The sequence below is a fragment of the Trachypithecus francoisi genome, unplaced genomic scaffold (genome assembly GCF_009764315.1).
Source record: "Trachypithecus francoisi isolate TF-2019V2 unplaced genomic scaffold, Tfra_2.0 Lachesis_group4, whole genome shotgun sequence".
NCBI lineage: Eukaryota > Metazoa > Chordata > Mammalia > Primates > Cercopithecidae > Trachypithecus > Trachypithecus francoisi.
In genome coordinates this window covers 2054072-2076295 of record NW_022681469.1, presented here as the reverse complement: position 1 = coordinate 2076295, position 22224 = coordinate 2054072, and the positions used below count along the sequence as shown (strand labels likewise).

Genomic DNA, 22224 nt, shown 5'->3' with positions numbered 1-22224 from the left:
GCTGAGGCTGCACCACTGCATTCCAGCCTGGGTGACAGAGTGAGATCCTGTATCAAAAAGTAGAAAATTGCAAGGACCAAATATAAGGGATGAGAGGAACTGACAGATGAAAAATAAGAGAAAATATACTATGTCTATTTTATTTGAATACTGCCACAACCAAATGGAAAAAAAAAATGGAAAGTGAATCTTTGATAATAATTTTTAAGGTGATCTATTTTGCTTCATAAAGCAATTATATTGTTTTACTATGTTTAGATATTATGCATCATTAAATAAAACAATTAGAGATTTCTTTGGGGTGTATTAGAAAACATAGTTAACTGTAGAAGTATGAAAGGACAGCCAGAGTGAGAGAGGACTTGAAAAGGTAGTCCAAAAGGGGACATGAAGGTATGAGGTCAGAGAGAGGGCCCAGTCCATAGTAGAGAAGTGTCCAACACCAATTCTGTTCGAGTGTGATCAGGTCAAAGTGTGTGCTAGAGCACAGGGGAGTTCTGAACCAGGATTGCCCCCAACAGGTCACTCAGCTCTATGTGCCAGCATCCAGACATGTGTGGAGGTTCCGGCGGATGGGAAGGATAGGCCCGCTGCAGTCCACCCTGGACGGTGAGTTCTCTAGGACACAGGGTTACTGTACGTATGAATTACCCACTGTCACATTCACTCCTTTAATTTACAGAATAGTAAACTCATACAGCATGTCACCCCCACCAGGAGCTACCATGTAGAAAAGTCATCACCCCCAAAATTGCCTCTAGCTCCATTGCGGCCACCTCTTCAGCAGCCACCCATTTCTGTTTCGTTCTGTCACTTTGCCTTTTGCAAAAGGCCTCCAAGGGGAACCATGCTATGTAGTCTGCTCCTGGCTCCTTTTCGTCAGCACAGTACATTTGAGGGTGCTGTGTGGGTTGATTGCTCCCTCTGTTGCTCAGCTGTATTCCAGTGTGGGGATGCACCACAGTCTGTGAATCCATTAATTCGTTGAAAGACATTTGGTTTTTTTTTTTCCAGTCTCTGGGAATGTGAGTACAGCTGCTATAAACATCTATGTACAGGTTTTTCTGTGAACATACATTTTGTTTGACATGGAGTAAATTTCACTGGGAGTAAGAATCCTGAGACATTTGGCAAGTTGATGGTTAACTTGATGAGAAGCTGCAGAACTGTGTTCCAGGGTGGCTGCACCGCTTTGTGTTCAGACCAGCAATTAATGAGAGCCCCTGTTGCTCCCAGTCCTCACGGGCAATTACAGTTGTCATTTTAAAAAGAATTTTATGGGTTGGGTGCGGTGGCTCACTCCTGTAATCCCCAGCACTTTAGGAGTTCTAGGTGGGGGATCACGAGGTCAGGAGTTCAAGACCAGCCTGACCAACATAGTGAAACCCCATCTCTACTAAAAATACAAAAAAGTAGCTGGGCGAGTGGCGGGCACCTGTAATCTCAGCTACTTGGGAGGCTGAGGCAGGAGAACCGCTTGAACCCAGGAGGCAGAGGTTGCAGTGAGCCGAGATCACGCCACTGCACTCCAGCTTGGATGACAATACAAGACTGTATTTAAAAAAAAAAATTATCCATTATAAAAGATGGGAAATGATATCATATTGTGGTTTTAATTTGTATCTTACCAGCCAACTAATGATATTCAGCATCTTTTTCATGAACTTGGTTTTTTCTTTTGTTTTCTTTTGTTTTTTTGGAAACAGTCTCACTGTGTTGCTCAGGCTGGAGTGCAGTGGTGTAATCACAGCTCACTGCAGCCTTGACTTCCTGGGCTTCAGTGGTCTTCCTGCCTTAGCCTCCAAAGTAGTTGTGACCACAGGCATGTGCCACCACACCTGGCCAATTTTTAATTTTTTTTTTTTGTAGAGTTGGAATCTGTATATGTTGCCCAGGCTGACCTTTAACTCCTGGGCTCAAGGGATCTTCCCACCTTGGCCTCCCAAAGTACTATGATTACAGGTGTGAGCCACTGCACACTGCCTGTGAACATGTTTTTTAGTTATTGAATTTTGAGAGTTTACGAAGCTATTCTGGATATGGTTTATCAGATATGTATTTGCAAATATTTTGTCCCAATCTGTGGCTTGTCTTTTTCTTTTCTTGGCAGTGTCTTTCAAGAAGGAGAAGTTTTAAATTTGATAGAATCCCATTTACCTTTTTTTTTCTTTAATGAAGTTGTGTTTTTGATATGATGTCTAAGATACCTTCACGTAACACTTTCCTTTTTTCCTTTTTTTTCTTTTGTTTTGAGACAGAGTCTCACTGTGTCACCAGGCTGGAGTGCAGTGGTGCAGTCGCAGCTCACTGCAGCCTTGAACTCCGCAGTCTCAGGCAGTCCTCCCACCTCAGCCTCCTGCATTGCTGAGACTATAGGCGTGTGCCACCATGCCCAGCTAATTTTTTAAAAAATTTTTTTTGTAGAGGCAAGGTTTCTCTGTGTTGCTCAGTTTCTCAAACTCCTGAGCTCAAGGGCTGCTCTCGCCTCAGCCTAGGATTACAGGCATAAGCTGCCATCCCCAGCTCCTTGAAATGAATTTTAAGAGGCCAAGTTATGATTTATTGTTGGAAAGGAATGGGATATGTGTTTATTCATGAAATACTGCCTGGGGCCCACTGTGTATACAACCTTCTCCCAGGTACCATCTCATGCACACACGCCTGGTCTGGGAGGAACGTTGTTGCCATAGGAGGAGGAAAAGGACATGAAGGTGGTCGGGGGTGGCCGGGGCACCTGCCACTGCCGAATCTGGCTGCATTCGGGTCTCACCGCGAGTGCTCGGGCTAGCTGTGCACTTGAGACGTGCTAGACAGCTGGAGCGGAAGTGTAGTTCTTGATTAGGACATCTTTAATATTCGATCAAGGTGTGTATTTGGGGAGCTACTGAAGACTTCTGTGCTGATCCTGCACTGTGCATGGCTCATGGGTCTGCCTGAGGCGGGGATGTGTTCATGGAATTAGATTTAGATAAATGAGTTAATCAGGATGATTTCATGAATCTTCACCTTAATAATTGTCAGTGGGAATGCAAGGGAAAGTGCAAGTGAACTAATTAAGGTTTTAAAATGTGTTGTAGTGGGTTTGGAGTCCCCGCCGCTGTCTGTGTCTGAGGAAAGACAGCTTGCCGTCTTGACAGAGTTACCTTTTGTGGTTCCATTTGAGGAACGAGTAAAGGTATGCAATTTGGTTTATTTATTGTCACTACGTATCATATTAGTGTTAAGAAATTAACACACCCACCAAAGAAATCTCTAAAGGTGCCTAGTGCCTAGCTGATTACATAACATACTTTTCTCATTAGGTTGAAATAAGTAAGAATGATTTATAAAACCCAACTAGATACCTCTTTTTACAAACAAAGTATTTTCTTAGTTACAACTAGTGGAAAGCCCTTTTACACTATAGATTTCTTATAACAAGGGTCTAACGTCATTTTTCTCTATTAAATTTTGCTTTGTTTGGCCAGGTACAGTGGCTAATGCCTGTAATCCCGGCACTTTGGGAGGCCGAGGCAGGCAGATCAAGCCCATGGGTGTAAGACCAGCCTGGGCAACATAGCAAAACCCTGTCTCTACAAAGAATATAAAAGTTAGTTGGGCATGGTGGCGTGCACCTGTAGTCCCACCTACTCGGGATGCTGAGGTAGGAGAATCATTTGAGCCTGGGAGGCAGAGGTTGCAGTGAGCCAAGATGGCACCACTTATACTCCAGCCTGGGCGACAAAGCAAGATCCTATCTCAAAGGGGGGAGAATATTTTGCATTGTTTTTGAAAATGTCAATTTTTTGTGAAGATACGCTTCTATACATTCATGTTTAAGTTACTTATCAGAAACACTGTTTTATTTTTATTTTTCTGAGACAGGATCTCACTGTCACCTGGGCTAGAAAGCAGTGTTGTGATCATAGCTCACTGCAACATCAAACTCCTGGGCGCAAGCCACCATCTCACCTAAAGTGCTGGGATTACAGGCATCACCCACTGCACCCGGCCTGGAAACACAACTTTTTTTTTTTTTTTTTTTTTTTTTTGAGATGGAGTCTCCTCTGTCGCCAGGCTGGAGTGCAGTGGTATGATCTTGGCTCACTGCAACCTCTGCCTCCCAGGTTCAAGCAGTTCTCCTGCCTCAGCCTCCCAAGTAGCTAGGACTATAGGCACGTGTTACCACGCCCGGCTAATTTTTTGTATTTTTAGTAGAAACGGGGTTTCACCGTGTTAGCCAGGATGCTCTCGATCTCCTGACCTTGTGATCTGCCCGCCTTGGGCTCCCAAAGTGCTGGGATTACAGGCGTGAGCCACCGCACCCGCCACTTTCCTTTTTATAAAAAAAGAAATGGACAAATATCTTAATTCCTTGTCTGGTGTCTTTGATGTACAAAACTTTGTTTATATATGTTTCCAAATTTTAAAATGTTTTGTTTTTATTTGCCAACTATTTTTACCAAATTTCTGAAGATTAGCTGGTTCCGTTCTCCAGTAATGGCTTCAAGAGTGTATTTTTTAGGCCTGTACACTCTGTTTATATGGTGAACAAAAGAGTTTCTTTTGAAGCTGTTCATGTCCCTTCACGAAACCGTCTCTGTGCGTGCATACACACACACACACACTCTCTCTCTCTCTCTGTCTCTCTCACTCACTCACATAATTCCTGAGCTCCCTCTACTGGATTTTTAACATCAAAAAGATTATTTGAATTTTGTCATAGAGATATTTCTACTAGTGTTAGTATACAGCTTTTACAAAGCTGTTCTACCTAAGTTTTTATAAAGGATTTATAAATGAAAATATTCTGTAGCATGGGGTTTTAATTTTAATTTTAATTTATTTTATTTTTGAGACAGTCTCACTCTGTCACCCAGGCCTGAGTGCAGTGGTGCAGTCTCAGCTCACTGCAACCTCTGCCTCCCGAGTTCACGAGATTCTCATGCCTCAGCCTCCCAAGTAGCTGGGATTACAGGCATGAACCACAGCGCCTGGCTGGATTTTTAAAGTTTATTTTAAACTGGGCAAAGGAGCAACTTTTGAAATATTTAAATATGATATACATTATATATTATCTATATATTGATTGATAAAAATCACTATTTGATACCTTGACTATTAGCATTTATTTCAGAATTTATGAAGATACAAAGATAAGATTTAGCAATTTATTCTTTGGTAGCTTGTAACAGGTCTTTTGTTCCTAATAACCTTACAGCTTTCCTTGTTTGTTAGATCTTTCAGAGGTTGATTTATGCAGATAAGCAAGAAGTTCAAGGAGATGGTCCATTTCTGGATGGAATTAATGTCACAATAAGAAGAAATTACATTTATGAAGATGCTTATGACAAACTTTCTCCAGAAAATGGTATATATAATTCTCTAGATGTATTATTTGGCAGGTGGAGGCTAGGGAATTGCTTTAGAAAATGGTGGTTGTTTAAAAATTAGTGTCCATCATCTTGTTCCATAATGACTTAAAAACTGAAATGTGCGGCTGGGCATGATGGCTCACACTTATAATCCCAGCACTTTGGGAGGCTGAGGCGAGAGGATTGCTTGAGCTCAGGAGTTAGAGGCCAGCCTGGGCAACGTACTGAGACCCTGCCTTGACAAAAAAAAAAAAAAGTGAGCTTATCTGGGTATGTAAGTGTGCTCCTGTTGTCTGCACTCTGCAAAAGGCTGAGGTAGGAGGATGGCTTGAGCCTGGGAGTTCAAGGCTGCAGTCGAACCCTGATTGTGCTACTGCTCCAGCCTTGGCAATAGAGCCAGACCCAGTCTTCAAAAAATAGTATAGCAAGTCAGATTTGGGAGACGTGTTATTAAGTAATATTTCTAAAATTGACAGTTACTACAACAGAAGCCTTTAAAAAATATTAATTATTAGGCCGGGCACGGTGGCTCAAGCGTGTAATCCCAGCACTTTGGGAGGCCGAGACGGGCGGATCACAAGGTCAGGAGATCGAGACCACCCTGGCTAACACGGTGAAACCCCGTCTCTACTAAAAAATACAAAAAAAAAAATTAGCCGGGCGAGGTGGTGGGCGCCTGTAGTCCCAGCTACTCGGGAGGCTGAGGCAGGAGAATGGCGTAAACCCAGGAGGTGGAGCTTGCAGTGAGCTGAGATCCGGCCACTGCACTCCAGCCTGGGCGGCAGAGCGAGACTCCGTCTCAAAAAATATATATATATTAATTATTTTTAAAGGGCAAAAAAGTAACCGGTTCCCCACCTCCCAATTTCTGCCCCCAAAATTTAATTTGCAAGCTGTCATTCTAAAAATCTCGATGGCAGCCATTTACATTCTGTGTTTTTGTATAAATATTTATATAAAATCAGAAATTGTAAGCCAAATTAAATATACTAAAATAAATGCCATTGCAATCTAAGTTTCTTTGTAAAAAGATAAGTGTGCTTCAATGACACTGCCATTAGTAAAGGAGGATTGTATTGTAACAGCAATTTGGATAGCATTTGGAGCTCACTGGCACATTTTGTCTTATGTTAATATTTGATACTTAGTCTTCAAAGTTTGTGTGCTATTAACCTTTAATATATTAGCAGTTTTAACTTCGAAAAATGGTGATTATGATAATACATTAATTCAATGTTGGTCGGTGCCAAGGGGATGAAATGAAAACTTAGGCCGGATCTAAAATTAAAAATGGAATCATATTACCCAGTTTTTGGAAGGGGATAGGTTGTCCCGTGTGAAATGACAATTGCCTTTTCTTCTAGGGGAGCAACTTAATTTTCTTCTAAGGAAATGAAACCTGATTTCTAGTAATTTTTATTGCTACATAAAGAACTAATTTTGTCATAATATTGGAACAGTGGAGGAAAGCTAACATCAGTTGTTTCCTTACTCTATTTCAAGCTTTTATTTTTTTCACACAATGTACTGTTGCCATTGAATCTTTGCCATGGCCCTCTGATGCCGAGTGTCACCAGCTGAGACCGAGTGGGCTCAGGTCTGCGCACAGGCTGCGGCCTCTCCACAGGGCCAGGCTTCCCTTGCCTATCTGATTGTGTTTTCAGAATATTTGGTGTAAATGAGAGACTCCTAATCTAACTAATTGTCTAATTGAGAGATGTTTTGGGGTCCCACAGTACCTTATATTCAATTCTTAATAGTTCTTGTGTTGTATTTTTATTAGCACATTTCATGTTCATCTCTCCCACTTGACCCTGAAGGTTTTTACAGCTTGGGATGGAATTGTTTATTGAGTGTACACAGCCGGTGCTCAGTAGGTGCTTGTTCAATTTGTGGTTGAATCCCAGGGGGAAAAAAATAGATGTGACAAAATGAGTTTGCCAATGATTGTGTAGTGTTTAGAGAAGAGTGCGCAGTTGAACGTCGAAGGGCCTTACAAGAGGCAGTTCTGGAGCGGCACCTGTAGGGGAGGAGCTGAGTTTGTGGGTGAGGGGCGCTCCGAGGGCGCAGGTGCTGTGGTGCGGGGTACTTGCAAGTAGGGGGCTGTAAGCTCTTCAGCCAGAGTAGAACGTGTTTCTTATTTACCAGCAATTTAAAATTAACTTTAAAACTACTCCATGTAGATGATTATTTGATGTTACTGTCCAATTATAACAAACCTCAAATTTCCTAATGAATCCTTAAGCTTTAAAATTATTTAAAAACTGGTCACACCCCACCTCCCTAAATGCATGCTAATAATTGCATTGAAGTTAAAAGATTTGGAAGAATCTTCTCATAATGTTTATACTGTAATGCTTAAAATCTTTATAAATGTTCTCAAGTACTATAGGAATGATGAAGCCATGTGTTAAAATGTGGTGTTTTGCTAGGCAAATTAGTAAAGTCAGATATCTCAGAATCATTAATTTACTTGTGAGAGAATAGTTTGAGGTGCGTTTTTCACTAATAATTTACATATAATCAACTAATGTGATTATTCCACATACCATCTAGTGGTTGAAGCGAACCCGTGCTTTATGATGCTCGTCTGCCTCATCTCGGAGCGGTTCTCTGAAGTGTGCATGTTCGCCCCTGTTACCCATAAGCTGACTGAGTGAAATGCAGAGAGCCTGATGGCTGCCTCTGCAGTTGGTGCTCAGAGAGCAGAGACGGGCTGGGGTCTCACAGGGATGCCCACGCACTCCCTGCCTGCACTGCACTACCCTGTTGCAGTGTGGAATATTGGGAGAAATCATCACATGTCCTCATGGGATTGCTGTAAGAATTATAAAGTGGGTAACACAGTTCCCTTGAGGCCTGGAGCTCACACTATCATTGACTCTTGGGTGAGAATGAGGCAAAGCTGGCTCCGCGCCCTGCTCTCATCATTCTGGAGAGCCTCATTTGTCTGCTTTTGTTGGTTGGTTACTTTTATTTTATTTCATTTAATGGGCAGAATTACCATTTCTTCCTGAAGCAGAGGAAATTTCTTTCAGAAGCAGGAAAGCAAGCTGGAGCCAAATGGCTTAGATGTGTTTACCTCATTCCCAAGGGTGACACGGACACTGACCCAGAGGTTGGGTGGCACAGCCAGGCAGCACTGCATCCCTGCTGTTGGGCAGGGTGGCCCCATCTTGTCCATTCAGTCAGCGACCATTGCTCAGTGAATGGGAACTTGGTATGTGGTGGCTGTAAGCCTCAGTCAGTCCAGTCAATTGTATTTGCCCTACTTGACACATATCATAGACTGTTTACACTCCAGGTACTGAAACTTCAAAATTACTGACATGTGTACATAGCAATGTCGGGATAAACAGGGTTTTGAGGAGATTGCCTGGAGGCTGTATCAGGCATTCTGCTAAACCCCTTTTCCAGGATGCTTCTAAAGGTTATGTGTCCCTTGAGATGCTCCAGGGCAGATATGTGTGGGTGACTGTGCACCAAAACCCACAGATGGCTGCAGCGCATGGGGTCTGTGCAAGTGTCAAATGTATGCTCTGTGCTGGTGCCTCCCCTGACTTCATGCAGCAGCCTCTTCCCCAACTCTCGCCTCTCCTGCCCCCTATCTTTTCTGCAAAGCACCTGTAGAACTTTCTTACACAAAGATAAAGGACATTTCACTTACTTCCCCAAAGCTGTTCTCTGATTTCAGCCTGTTTATCAGATCACATCTTAACTTGGTCCACCTTGTGGTTTTTTTTGGTTTTGGGTTTTTGCTTTTTGAAATGGAACTTCTCTCTGGTTGCCCAGGCTGCAGTGCAGTGTCGCGATCTTGACTCACTGCAACCTCCGCCTCCTGGGTTCAAGCGATTCTCCTGCCTCAGCCTCCTGAGTAGCTGGGATTACAGGTGCGCACCACCATGCCTGGCTAATTTTTTTGTGTGTTTAGTAGAGACGGGGTTTCACCATGTTAGGCTGGTCTCAAACTCCTGACCTCAGGTGACCCACCTGCCTTGGCCTCCCAAAGTGCCGGGGTTACAGGCTCGTGCCACCGCACCCAGCCTGTTTTTGGGGTTTTTTAATTTTTATTTTAGAGATGGGGGTCTCGCTTTCACCCAGGCTGGAGTGCAGTGGTGCAGTCATAGCTCACTGCAGCCTCAAACTCCTGGGCTCAAGTGGTCCTCTTGAGTAGCTGGGATTACAGGCACACACCACCATTCCCAGCTTTTCTTAATATTTGTGGAGAAAGGGTCTTGCTGGTGTTGCCCAGGCTGGTCTTGGACTCCTGGTCTCAGGCAGTCCTGCCTTGGCTTCCCAAAGTGCTGGGATTACAGAAGTGAGCCTCTGTGCCCAGAGAAAGACAATGTTTTAATTTACTTTTTTTTTTTTTTTTTTGAGACTGTCACGCAGGCTGGGGTGCAGTGACATGATATTGGCTTACTGCAACCTCTGCCTCCCAGGTTCAAGCGATTCTCCGGCCTCAGCCACCCAAGTAGCTGGGATTACAGACATGTGCCACCATGCCCAGCTAGTTTTTGTATTTTTAGTGGAGATGGGGTTTCACCGTGTTGGCCAGGCTGGTCTCGAACTGCTGACCTCAAAGCGATCCACCCACCTCAGCCTCCCAAGGTGCTGGGATTACAGACATGAGCCACTGCACCTGGCCTTAATTTACTCTTTGTGGCAAATTCTATAACCAGTAATTTTCCCCCCTTTTCAGCCAAATACAGCTATTAAAAGATCATATAGATCAGGGTTGTCCAATCCTTTGGCTTCCCTGAGCCACATTGGAAGAGGAGTAATTGTCTTGGGCCACACATAAAATACACTAACGATAGCTGATAAGCTTTAAAAAAAAAAAAAAAAAAAATCACAGGCCGGGCACGGTGGCTCATGCCTGTAATCCCAGCACTTTGGGAAGCCGAGGCGGGTGGATCACAAGGTCAGGAGTTTGAGACCAGCCTGGCCAATATGGTGAAACCCCATCTCTACTAAAAATAGAAAAATTAGCCAGGCGTGGCGGCACACACGTATAGTCCCAGCTACTCGGGGTGGCTGAGGCAGAAGAATCACTTGAACCTGGGAGGCAGAGGCTGCAGTGAGCTGAGATGGCACCACTACACTCTAGCCTGAATGACAGGAGACCCCGTCTCAAAAAAAAAAAAGGAAAAAAAAATAATGTTTTAAGAATTTATGAATTTGTGTTGGGCCGCATTCAAAGCCATCCTGGGCCACATCGGCCTGTGGGCTGCAGGTTGAGGACGAGCTTGCTGTAGACTCTGGAGGACCAACTCCCTGAGAGTTCATGGAGGCAGAGGTTGCAGTGAGCCGAGATCATGCCACTGCACTCCAGCCTGGGTGATAGAGCAAGACTCTATCTCAAAAAATAATGATAATATCATTGCTGTTTTGAGTCCTATGTTAACATGTCCCTAAGATCCTTGCACCCCTTCCCCAAGCCTTCCTGTAAGGCCAGTTGATGTTATTGCTTTCTTGTAACATCTTTCCTCCTCACCTTCCCATTTTTTTGAACAGAGCCTGATTTGAAAAAGCGGATCCGTGTGCACTTGCTCAATGCCCATGGCCTGGATGAAGCTGGCATTGATGGTGGTGGTATTTTCAGAGAGTTTTTAAATGAACTACTGAAATCAGGATTTAACCCCAACCAGGGGTTCTTTAAGACTACTAATGAAGGGCTTCTGTACCCCAACCCGGCTGCTCAGATGCTTGTGGGAGATTCTTTTGCCAGACATTACTACTTCCTAGGCAGAATGCTTGGAAAGGTAAAGTAACCTTCATATAAAAATAGACCTCGGACCAAAAGATGTTGACATTTTATGTTTATGTGTGGTTGTTATCCAAGTTTATCATAAAATACTGTTTGTTTTAAATTTGGGTGCTAAATGTTGCAAAAGCACTGCACGAAACAAATTTGTATGGTTGTAAGTAGGTGCTATGGTTTGAATGTCCCCTCCAAACTCATACTGAAACTTGATCCCCAGTGTGCAAGTATTGAGAGGTGGAACCTTTAAGAGGTGATTAGATCATGTGAGCTCGGCCTTCATGAATGAATGAGTGGTTTATTGTGGGAGGGGCCCTGGTGACTTTACAGGAGGGAGCCCCTAACCTTGTGATGCCCTGTGCCGCCTCTGGACTCTGCAGAGTCCCCACCACTGAGAAGGCCTCACCAGGGGCTGCCCCTGGACCCTGGGCTCCTGGCCTTCCAGCTATAAGAAATGGATTTCAGTTTTTATTAATTACTCATTTCAGGTCTTCCATTATAAGCAGTCAAAACGTACTAAGACAGTAAGTTACTGCCTAGTGACTATTAGTTTACTCGGACTGCTGCAACACATCACCACACGCTTTTGGGGGTGAGGAGGGGGGCTTAGAAAAACTGAAATGTATTATTGGACAGTTCTGGAGGCCAGAAGTCCAAACTTAGGGTGTCAGCAGCAGTGTAGATTCCTTTTTAGAGGCTCTAGAAGAATTCGTTCTTCTGGTCTTGCCAGTAGCCCTTGACCTTTTTTGGCTTGTAGATTCATCATTTTGATCTCTGCCTCTGCTCTAGTGTGGACTTCTCCCTGAGTGTCTGTGTCAACATTGCCTTCTATTTTTTTAAATAAGGACACCTGTCGTTGTATTTGGGGCCTGCCCTGATCCAGTGTGACGTCATCTTAATTTGATTATCTGCAAATACCTCATTTCCATAGAAGGTTATATTCACAGATTAGGATTTGAATTTGTCTTTTGCGGGGACGCAGCTGTACCTGCTAGAGTGGCATTTATCAAGTTGAGTATTCAGGAATTATTATTAGCTAGTCTGTTTGTTTGAGACGGAGTCTCTCCTCACTCTGTTGCCCAGGCTGGAGTGCTGTGGCGTCATCTCTGCTCACTGCAAACTCCACATTCCAGGTTCAAGGGATTGTCCTGCACCAGCCTCCTGAACTGCAGGTGTGCACCACCACGCCCAGCCAATTTTTGTATTTTTAGTAGAGATAGGGGTTTCCACCATGTTGTACAGGATGGTCTTGAACTCCTGACCTCAAGTGTCCACCTGCCTCAGCCTCCCAAAGTGCTGGGATTACAAGCGTGAGCCACCGCACCTGGCCTGTTACTAACATTCTTAAATAAATTAGAAATTAAGACCGGGCGCAGTGGCTCATGCCTGTAATCCCAGCACTTTGGGAGGCCGAGGTGGGTGGATCATGAGGTCAGGAGATCGAGACCATCCTGGCTAACACGGTGAAACCTCGTCTCTACTAAAACTATAAAAAATTAGCGGGGCGTGGTGGTGGGCGCCTGTAGTCCCAGCTACCCGGGAGGCCCAGGCAGGAGAATGGCGTGAACCCGGGAGGCGGAGCTTGCACTGAGCCAAGATTGCGCCTCTGCACTCCAGCCTGGGTGACAGCGAAATTCTGTCTCAAAAAATAAAAATAAAAATAAATAAATAAATTAGAAGTTAATGTTGCTATTGTTATTAATTTCTGTAAGAATTAATCAGAGCTATAGTCATTTTCAACTTTGTAATAAAATTTCTTTATCTCATTGATGGTTCTGTTCTCTGAGAAGCATAGTGCATGGAGTTGCCTGTTTTGAGAAGTAGCTTAATTGAAAATCAGTGCCTGCAAAACAGATGGTACTTTTATGACTTCTTTTACATAACAGTTTTATTAAAATATAACTCACATCATGGAAAATTGAACCTTTTAAAGTGTACAGTTCAGTAGTTTTTAATGTATTCACTGTGCTGTGTGACCATCACCAATATCTAACTTGGAAGCAGTGTCATCATCCCAAAAAGGAAACCCTATGTAGTCACTCCCTATCCTGCCCCTCCTCCCCCAGCCCTGGCCAACCACTTATCTACTTTCAGTCTCTATGGACTTTTTTTTTTCCTGGACATTTCATATAAGTGGAATCATTTGTTTTATCGACTATAAATGTGTGACCTTTTGTTATTGGCTTCTTTGATTTAGCATGTTTTCAGGTTTCATTAATGTCCTAATAGGTCAGAGCTTCACTCCTTTTAAGGGCCGAATCTTATTTCATTGTATGGATATACCACACTTTGGAGTTTGTTTTGTTCATTTTGAAACAGACCGCCACCTAGGCTGGAGTGCACTGCTGCAAACACAGCTCAGTCCTGTGCTTAAGCAATCCTCCTGCTTTCAGCCTCTCAGCTGTGGTAAAAGTTGCTTGCTACCACACCTAATTGTTTCATTTTATTGTAGAGGCAGGCTCTTGCCATGTTGCCCAGGCTGGTCTTGAACTCCTGGTGTCAAGCAGTCCTCATGCCTCAATCTCTCAAAAGGCTGGGATTACAGGTGTGAGCCACCACACCCAGTCACCACATTTTGTTTACTTATTCATCCCAGCCTGGAGTGCAGTGGTGCGTCTGCACTGTTTCCACCTTTTGGCTATTCTGAATAATGCTGCTACAAACATTTGTATACAGGCTGTTATTTGGACATAGGTTTTTCGTTTTTCTTGGGCATATACCTAGACATGAAAGTGTTAGGTCGTACAGTACTCCACGTCAAAGTGTCTGCAACCTTTTACAATCCCAGCAGCAATTTGTGAAGGTTTCAGTGACTCCACATCCTTGTCAGCACTTGCTTAGTGTTGTCTTCTTCATTACAGCCATTCTAGTGGGTGGGAATTGGTATCTCGTTGTGGTTTTAATTTCCCTGATGACCAATAATGTTACCCATCTTTTCAGGTGCTCCATGACTTCTGTTGAGAAATGTCTATTCAAGTCCATTGCCTATTTTTTTATTGGATTGTCTTTTATTATTAAGTCCCTGAAATGCAATGAGTTAGGAAATTTATATTCTCTGAGGAAGCTGAAACATTGTCAGATAAATGATTTGCAAGTGTTTTCCTCCTTCTCTGGGTGGTCTCTTCACTTTCATGATGATTTCCTTTGAAGGACAAACACTTTTAATTTTGAAGTCTAATGTGTTTTTTTTCTTTTATTGCTTGTTTTTGGTGTCTTATCCATTCCCTGACCTAAAATCACAAAGATTTCCACCTGTATGTTCTTCTGACAGTTTTGTAGTTTTAGCTGTTACATTTTGGTCTTTGATCCTTTTTGAGTTAATTTTTGTAGATTGTATGAGTTAGGCATCCTCATGTTCTTGGCACCCTTGTTGAAAATTAGTAGACCGTACACTTAACACTGTGGGTCTGCCCTTATGCAGTATGGTCTTGATTACTGTAGCTTTGCAGTATGGGGTATGTGTGTATTTATTTATAGCAAATGAGAGTAGAACCGCAGCCTTGTTAAGCAGGAGTGGTGGGAAGGAATCAGTCTATCCTGGATATAGAATAATTCCCCTTTATTTGTGTCTCTTTGAAATGCATTGTCATAGCCCCAGTTATTTCTTTGTTCAGACTCCCAGTGATTTTAAGTGCTCTTCAGGTTTGAGAAAGGGCTCCAGCCTGACTTCACTACCGTAACGGTTTGTGTTATATCATCATCTTCAGGCTCACCATATTTCAGGTGGCAGATTTCAGGTGTTGATTTGATGTTGATTTGTGAGCTGGCTTTGGTGTCAGTTTGCGGATAGCATCTCTCTCTTTGTTGATGGTCACACAGCCTACTTCTCAGTTTCAGCTTCCTCTGGAGGATGTACATTTCATAATTCATTGTATGAAAATCTTTACAATGGGCCGGACACGGTGGCTCACACTTGTGTCCGACTTGGCACTTTAGGAGGCCAAGTGGAGCAGATCACCTGAGGTCGGGAGCTCTTGACTGGCCTGACCGACATGGAGAAACCCTGTCTGTACTAAAAATACAAAATTAGTTGGGCGTGGTGGCACATGCCTGTTGTAATCCCAGCTACTCAGGAGGCTGAGGCAGGAGAATCGCTTGAACCTGGGAGGCGGAGGTTGTGGTGAGCCAAGATCACACCATTGCACTCCAGCCTTTGCAACAAGAGCAAAACTCTGTCTCAAAAAAAAAAAAAGAAAAGAAAATCTTTACAATGCAATCCCATAGTTCTTTCTGTTAAAATGAGCCCAAGAACCTTCTAACTTAATAATATATATGTGAAAATAAAGGTGAGTGTTTTGCTAGGCTAACCTGAAATACTCTAAACTTAGTGGTTTTCACACAATGCAGCTACAGAAGATAGAGCATTAATTTTATCTGCATGAATTAAACCTTAAGATTATATACTACTTTTTCTTTCTGAATGTATAAATCATCCAGTCTTGATTAATGTGGAAGCTAATAGTTATGTAAGTTTGGTGAGGGTAAACTCATTTTCTCCTTTGTTTATTGACATATTGCTTATAATTGAAATTATTCTGAATATGATGTCATTGTATAGTACTATACTTTGGAATGTGTATATATTTATACAAGATCCAGGGAAGAGAATTTGTGATTTTAAACCTTTCTTCCACAAATGAAGTTTATGTAAGTTATATCTTATTAAGGCTGTTTAAAATAGTAAAGTTTAGACCAATAACAAAACTATAGTTGTTTGAGGATGGTAGTTAACTTAGTTTCACATATTTAAGACTTTCCTTACATTATTTTCTTTTCTTTTTTTTTTTTTTTTTTGAACGGAGTCTTGCTCTGTCGCCAGGCTGGAGTGTAGTGGCTGGATCCTGGCTCACTGCAAGCTCCGTCTCCTGGGTTCACGCCATTCTCCTGCCTCAGGCTCCCAAGTAGCTGGGACTACAGGCACCCGCCACCTCGCCCGGCTAGTTTTTTTTATGTTTTAGTAGAGACGGGGTTTCACCGTGTTAGCCAGGATGGTCTCGATCTCCTGACCTCGTGATCCGCCCGCCTCGGCCTCCCAAAGTGCTGGGATTACAGGCTTGAGCCACCGCGCCCGGCCGACTCCTTACATTATTTTCTGCATGGAAATTCCCAAGGGGTTACCAACTTCCACAACATCTGATAACCATCTGATCACAAAGTTAAACTTTGTACTAACATGCTAAAAATTGCTCAGATCCAAGTAAGTGTAATAGTACAACAACTAATAGTGTGGTACCTGAACATTATGTCTTTAAGAGATGAAAATTGTATATTGATTGGTTATGATATTTATTGGGTCATAATGTATTTAAATTTTATTTAATGCATATGTTAGTGATTGTTTACTGTGATAAAGTACAAAGGGGTCTTCAGGAGTGATCCCACAGAGGGAGAGTTACCTCCTGTCACTGGCCACTTCTCAATTAAAACTTCCATTAGCAAATGATTGTTGCTTCTGGTGTGGGTCATGATTGCATTTTATCGCCTGTAAATCAGGCTGCAGACAGGGAATAAATAAACAGCCCAAGGATGTGGTAATGTCATCTTGAACTTTTTTTTACAGATAGAAGCACCTAGGTCCATTTAAGCCAGTTAAGTTCAGAATATTTATTGAGGCTAAGCCTTTATCATATTTGAATTCTATTTGAAAATGGCTTTTTTTCTTGCTTTAGAATATTGATTTAATTGGAATGGCATGCCTATAAATCAGATTATTTGATATTATCTTGGTTATATATTTGAAAATTTTAATTAGATTGTATAACTTCAGCATGGTTTATAATCTTTTATTGCAGTAGAATTCAGTGTGCATTTATTGTATTATGTAGTATAATCTTGGCGCTTAACAGTTTATCTTGAGATTTTCAAAAGTTGGAAAGTTTCTTTTTCTGCATCATTAGCATCCTTTTGTAAAATGCTCACTGAATTTGCTGAAACTTTAAACATCTAAATTGAGGTGAATACTAGTCATTTCAGTTGCCTTAGTCCTTAAAGGGGCAGATCTTCTCTTGTATAATACCTTGTTTTGGCCGGGCGCGGTGGCTCAAGTCTGTAATCCCAGAACTTTGGGAGGCCGAGACAGGCGTATCACGAGGTCAGGAGATCGAGACCATCCTGGCTAACACGGTGAAACCCCGTCTCTACTAAAAAATACGAAAAACTAGCCGGGCGAGGTGGCAGGTGCCTGTAGTCCCAGCTACTAGGGAGACTGAGGCAGGAGAATGGCATAAAGCCGGGAGGCAGAGCTTGCAGTGAGCTGAGATCCGGCCACTGTACTCCAGCCTGGGTGACAGAGGAAGACTCCGTCTCAAAAAAAAAATACCTTGTTTTGAACCCTAAACTCTTTTTTTTTTTTTTTTTTTTTTGAGACTCACTCTGTTGCCCAGGCTGGAGTGCAGTGGTGCAATCTTGGCTCACTGCAACCTCCGCCTCCTGGGTTCAAGCGATTCTCCTGCTTCAGCCTCCCGAGTAGCTGGGATTACAGGTATTCACCACGCTGCTCAGCTAATTTTTGTATTTTTAGTAGAGATGGGATTTCACCATGTTGGCCAGGCTGGTCTGGAACTCCTGACCTCAAGTGATCCACCTGCCTCAGCCTCCCAAAGTGCTGGTGTTACAGGCATGAGCCACCGCACCCGGCAAGACGGTTTTCTATGTAAGTTTATTTCTTCAGAATTAACCATAAAATAAAAAATGGTTTAGATTCTAGAGTAAAAATGAGAGATGTATTCCTGAATTCAGTTGATTGCTGCACCTAAATAAGATTTCTTGGCCGGGTGCGGTGGATCACTAGGTCAGGAGATCAAAACCATCCTGGCTAACACAGTGAAACCCCATCTCTACTAAAAATACAAAAAATTAGCCAGGTGTGGTGGCAGGTGCCTGTTGTCCCAGCTACTCAGGAGACTGAGACAGGAGAATGGCATGAACCCAGGAGGCGGAGCTTGCAGTGAGCCGAGATGGCACCACTGCACTCCATCCTGGGCAACAGAGCCAGACTCTGTCTCAAAAAAAAAAGATTTCTCACTGTAGGTTTAGCACCACAAGGTAAATTCTTTCTGCCCCTGGATTAAGTAAGGATTAAGTAAGTCTTGCTTACTGTTGAGTTATTACTTCCTGTTTTTCTCATCACTCCCAAGCAATAGTTTGAAATAGTTCTGAAATTCGTGAGGAGAATGGATCAGTATGATATCAAGACCATTCTCTTTTTTCTGGGCCATGTTTGTCACCATGAAGGTTAGAAGCACACACTCTTGCTGGCCCTACTTAAAGTCTCCTGTTTATCTTTGGCTCTTATTTGTGCAATAAAGACAACAAATAATCTAAAAAATAGCGTTGGGTGCAGTAGCTCATACCTGTAATCCCAGCACTTTGGGAGGCCAAGGTGGGAAGATCACTTAAGCCCAGGAGTTCAAGACCAGCCTAGGCATACATAGGGAGACCTAGTCTCTACTGCTAAAAAAAAAAAAAAAAATGTAGCCAGACATGGTGGTGTGTATCTGTAGTCCCAGCTACTTGGGAGGCGGAGGTGGGAGGATTGCTTGAGCCTGAGATGTAGAGGCTGCAGTGAGCCATGACGGCACCCCCACACTCCAGCCTGGGTGACAGAGACCTTGTCTCAAAATAATGATAAAATAGGGCCCATGTAAATCCTTTTAAACAGTTAAATATTCATTTAGATTTAGCAAATGTAACTTTATGAAATAAAAGCCAAATGAAGGTGTATGGTGTTAATTTTATTGTTTCTAGACTCAAAATCAGTTTTGAGAGGCAGCAGTAAGTAAAGTGGTGGAGGTCACACTCTGGAGTAAGACAGGCCAGTGGGGACTCCTGGCGACACCAACAGAGGGCTGGCAGAATCTGGCCTGTGTTGTCATGGGCCTCCTTGGCTTTGGTATAAGCTTGCATTGGTCAGGCACTCAAGCTGGGACACCAGATGGAGTGTCACGTCGTTCAGGTGGAGCGATGATGCTGCCTACGTCCTGGTGGTAGTGCTAGTAAGAAGTCATCATATTCAAGAAGTTTTGCTGATGAATCAGATGTTGGGATGTGTGAGGACAAGAGAAGGTAAGGGGATCGCCTGGGTTCTGTTCTGAGAACTAGAAGGATGGAGGTCATGTTGACTAAGCTGGGGAAGGTCTGGGCAGGAGCAGGTGTGGGGAGGGAGACATTCTTATGGAGGCTTAATGGGGGGCAGTTGAGGATAGGGGCCTCAAGTTCAGAGGCAATATCTGGGCTGAGCCATCAGCTTTCCCAGGGTACTTAAAGTCATGAGCCTGAATTAGATCACACAGGGTGTAGGTGTCACTAGAGAAAAAAAGAGATGAAGAACTGAGCCCCAGGGCTCTCCAAGATTTAGAGTCCAGAGAGTGGAGAATTGACTAATAGAGGTTCAGGAGATGAAGCTGGAAAGTAAGGGAGAAAACCAGAAAGGTGGAATTTCAGGTGCCAGATACAGATGGTGTTTGAAAGGAAGAGAAAGGTGGGTATTGTGTGATGGCACCATTAGACCAAGTAAGGGTTAGCACTGAGAAGTGGCCATGTCATTTAGCAAAGTGGACAAGTGATTTCTGTGGCGTGGTGAAGGCAAAAACCTCAGCAGATGGGTTGAAAAGAATGTCAGGATTATCTTCTTAAAGTATCATATGAAAGCTGAAAATACATCACATCACAACAGAAGTGTGTACATATTCATTAGAATACATGTGAAAGAATGTTTATAGTAACACTGTATAGCCCGTAAACTGGAAACTACACAAATGTCCTTCAAAAGCATAATGATAATAATAAGTTGTAGGATAGTCACAAGACTTACTGAATAACAAACTACAGCTACTCAAAATGGTATGAGTGAATGGCACAGACCTAACATTGAGTTGAAGAATCCGGACACACAAAAGTACATTTTGTCAGATTTCATTTATAGAAGTTCAGAAACAAGCAAAGCTCATTGCAGTTTTTGGAAGGCAGGATCCTGATGCTCCTGGGAGGGTAACACTGGAAGGGGGCGCAGGGGGCTTCCAAGGTGCTAGGCATTTTCTGTGCTGTGGACTAAGTGCTTTTCCATGAGTGTGTTCACTGGGTGAAAACGGATGGAGCCACAGGTTTGTGATTAGGGCACTCTGCAGCAGTAGACTTCAGAGCAGTTACAAGAGGAAGGATTAGAGAAGAATTGGGGGACTGGTTATCAAGAAAACTATGAGCAGCTGCTTAAGGGCTATGGGGCTAGGAAAGCTGTATTCTGAAGATGGGAGAAGTAATGGCATGTGCGCGTGCTGCTGGAAATGAGTCAGTGAAATTGCTGAGGGAGAGAGGAACTGCACCCTGCAAAGTGAGGGTGTGAGGTCTGGTGCTGAAGCAGGGGGCACCACAGGCCGTGTGTCCAAGAAGAGGGAGAGGAACACTGGGTGCAGCTGCATGAGCTGGGGAGCAGGAACTCATTCTGACTGCTTCCCAGTGTTGCTGCTTTCTGGGTGATGCAGCAGAAGGCAAGGATGGGAAGAGCAACGTTCCCAGTCCAGCCTCCTGCAACACCTGAGGATCTGTTAGAAATGCAAATTCTTGGGCTCTACCCCAGAGCTTCTGAATCTGGAATTCTAGGGCTAGGGCTCAGCAAGCTGTGTGTTTCGGTTTTTGGTTTTTGGGGGTTTTTTGAGACAGAGTCTTGCTCTTGCCCAGGCTAAAATTCAGTGGCACGGCTCACTGCAACCTCTGCCTCCCGGTTCAAGCAATTCTTGTGCCTCAGCCTCCCAAGTAACTGGGACTACGGATGCCCACCACCACGCCTGGCTAATTTTTCTATTTTTACTAGAGATGGGGTTTCGCCATGTTGGCCAGGCTGGTCTCAAATTCCTGGCCTCAAGTAATCCACCTGCCTTGGCCTCCCAAAGTGCTGGGATTATAGGTATGAGCCACAACACCTGGCCAGCAAGCTATGAATAGACTTAAATTAGTAAGCATGACTCTGATGCACAGTAAAATTTGAGAATTACTGGACTATGGAAATATAATAGGATTGCCAGTTAGTGTAGGGCTCACTTGACGTTAATACCATAAAGTGAAGTGAGACCAGCCGTGTAGGTTACTTGTTTTTCTACACCCATGAACAGCTATGTGGGTCTGACTAGGATGTAGAGTCGGATTTAACCAGGGATGGGGTTTTTTGCAAAGTGACTATAATAAAGGATGAATTGGTTGCAAGTTCATAGTGGTCACAAGAGCCTACCTTTGAATCTAGGCTGTTTAGAGAGGAAATTAATCCATGAATGGAGATTTGAGGGCAAGGGAAGCTGTATGGGAGAGGAGACCTGTGGAGTCGAGGTCCTTCAGGGAGTCAGTGTAGGGGTGGTTAAAGCTAAGATCAGAGGGGCTTAGTTAAAGGATGGTCTGGAAGTGGCAGTAAGGAGCACAGGGGGCCTACCTCCTTTCTGTGCCCAGTGGTTCGAGGGTGCAAAAGAGACCACAACTACTCATGCAGAGTGCTCTGAGGAACACAGAGCGCTGCAGGGCATACGGGAAAATGGATTGCTGAGTGTCGCAGCATAGTCAGAAAAAAATCCTGTCTTAGCTATGAGACCAGGAGCACAAACAACAAAAGGAAAAATGAACTGGACTTAAAAACATTTGTGCTTCAAAAGACACCATCAAGAATCTGAAAATATAACACACTGAAAGAGAAGATACTTGTGGCATGTATATGAAGGACTCCATGATAAAAAGACAGCCTAATTAAAAATGGGCGAAGGATCCCATTGGACATCTCTCCAGGGACTGGCAGCAAGCAAATGGGCCATTAGCTCATGCAAAGATGGCCAGCATCACTAGTCGTCAGGGAAGGGTAAAGCACACCGCAGGCTGCCGCGCACACCCGCGAGCACAGTGGCGATCAAACCAGGAATCGCAGCGTTGGTGAGGATGTGGAGGAATCGGTCCTCATGCATTGCCAATGGGAGTGTAAAACGGTGCAGCAACTTTGGAAAGGTTTAGCAGTTCCTCAAAAGGTTACTTACCTTTTGACCCAGCAAACATATATTTACACAAAAACTTGCACACAAATTCTCACAATAGCATTATTCATAATAGCTAAAAGATGGAAATGACTCAAAGGCC

At 43.4% G+C, this 22224-nt stretch overlaps 1 protein-coding gene across 1 annotated transcript in view; it reads left to right on the top strand.

The window, feature by feature from the left end:
• Window positions 1–22224, top strand: part of UBE3C (ubiquitin protein ligase E3C) — a 139430-nt gene that overhangs the window by 87985 nt on the left and 29221 nt on the right. The window contains exons 15-18 of the mRNA XM_033193885.1: window positions 522–609; window positions 3078–3175; window positions 5218–5350; window positions 10872–11119. Coding sequence (XP_033049776.1) covers window positions 522–609; window positions 3078–3175; window positions 5218–5350; window positions 10872–11119 — 567 coding nt within the window. The remainder of the gene's footprint in view (window positions 1–521; window positions 610–3077; window positions 3176–5217; window positions 5351–10871; window positions 11120–22224) is intronic.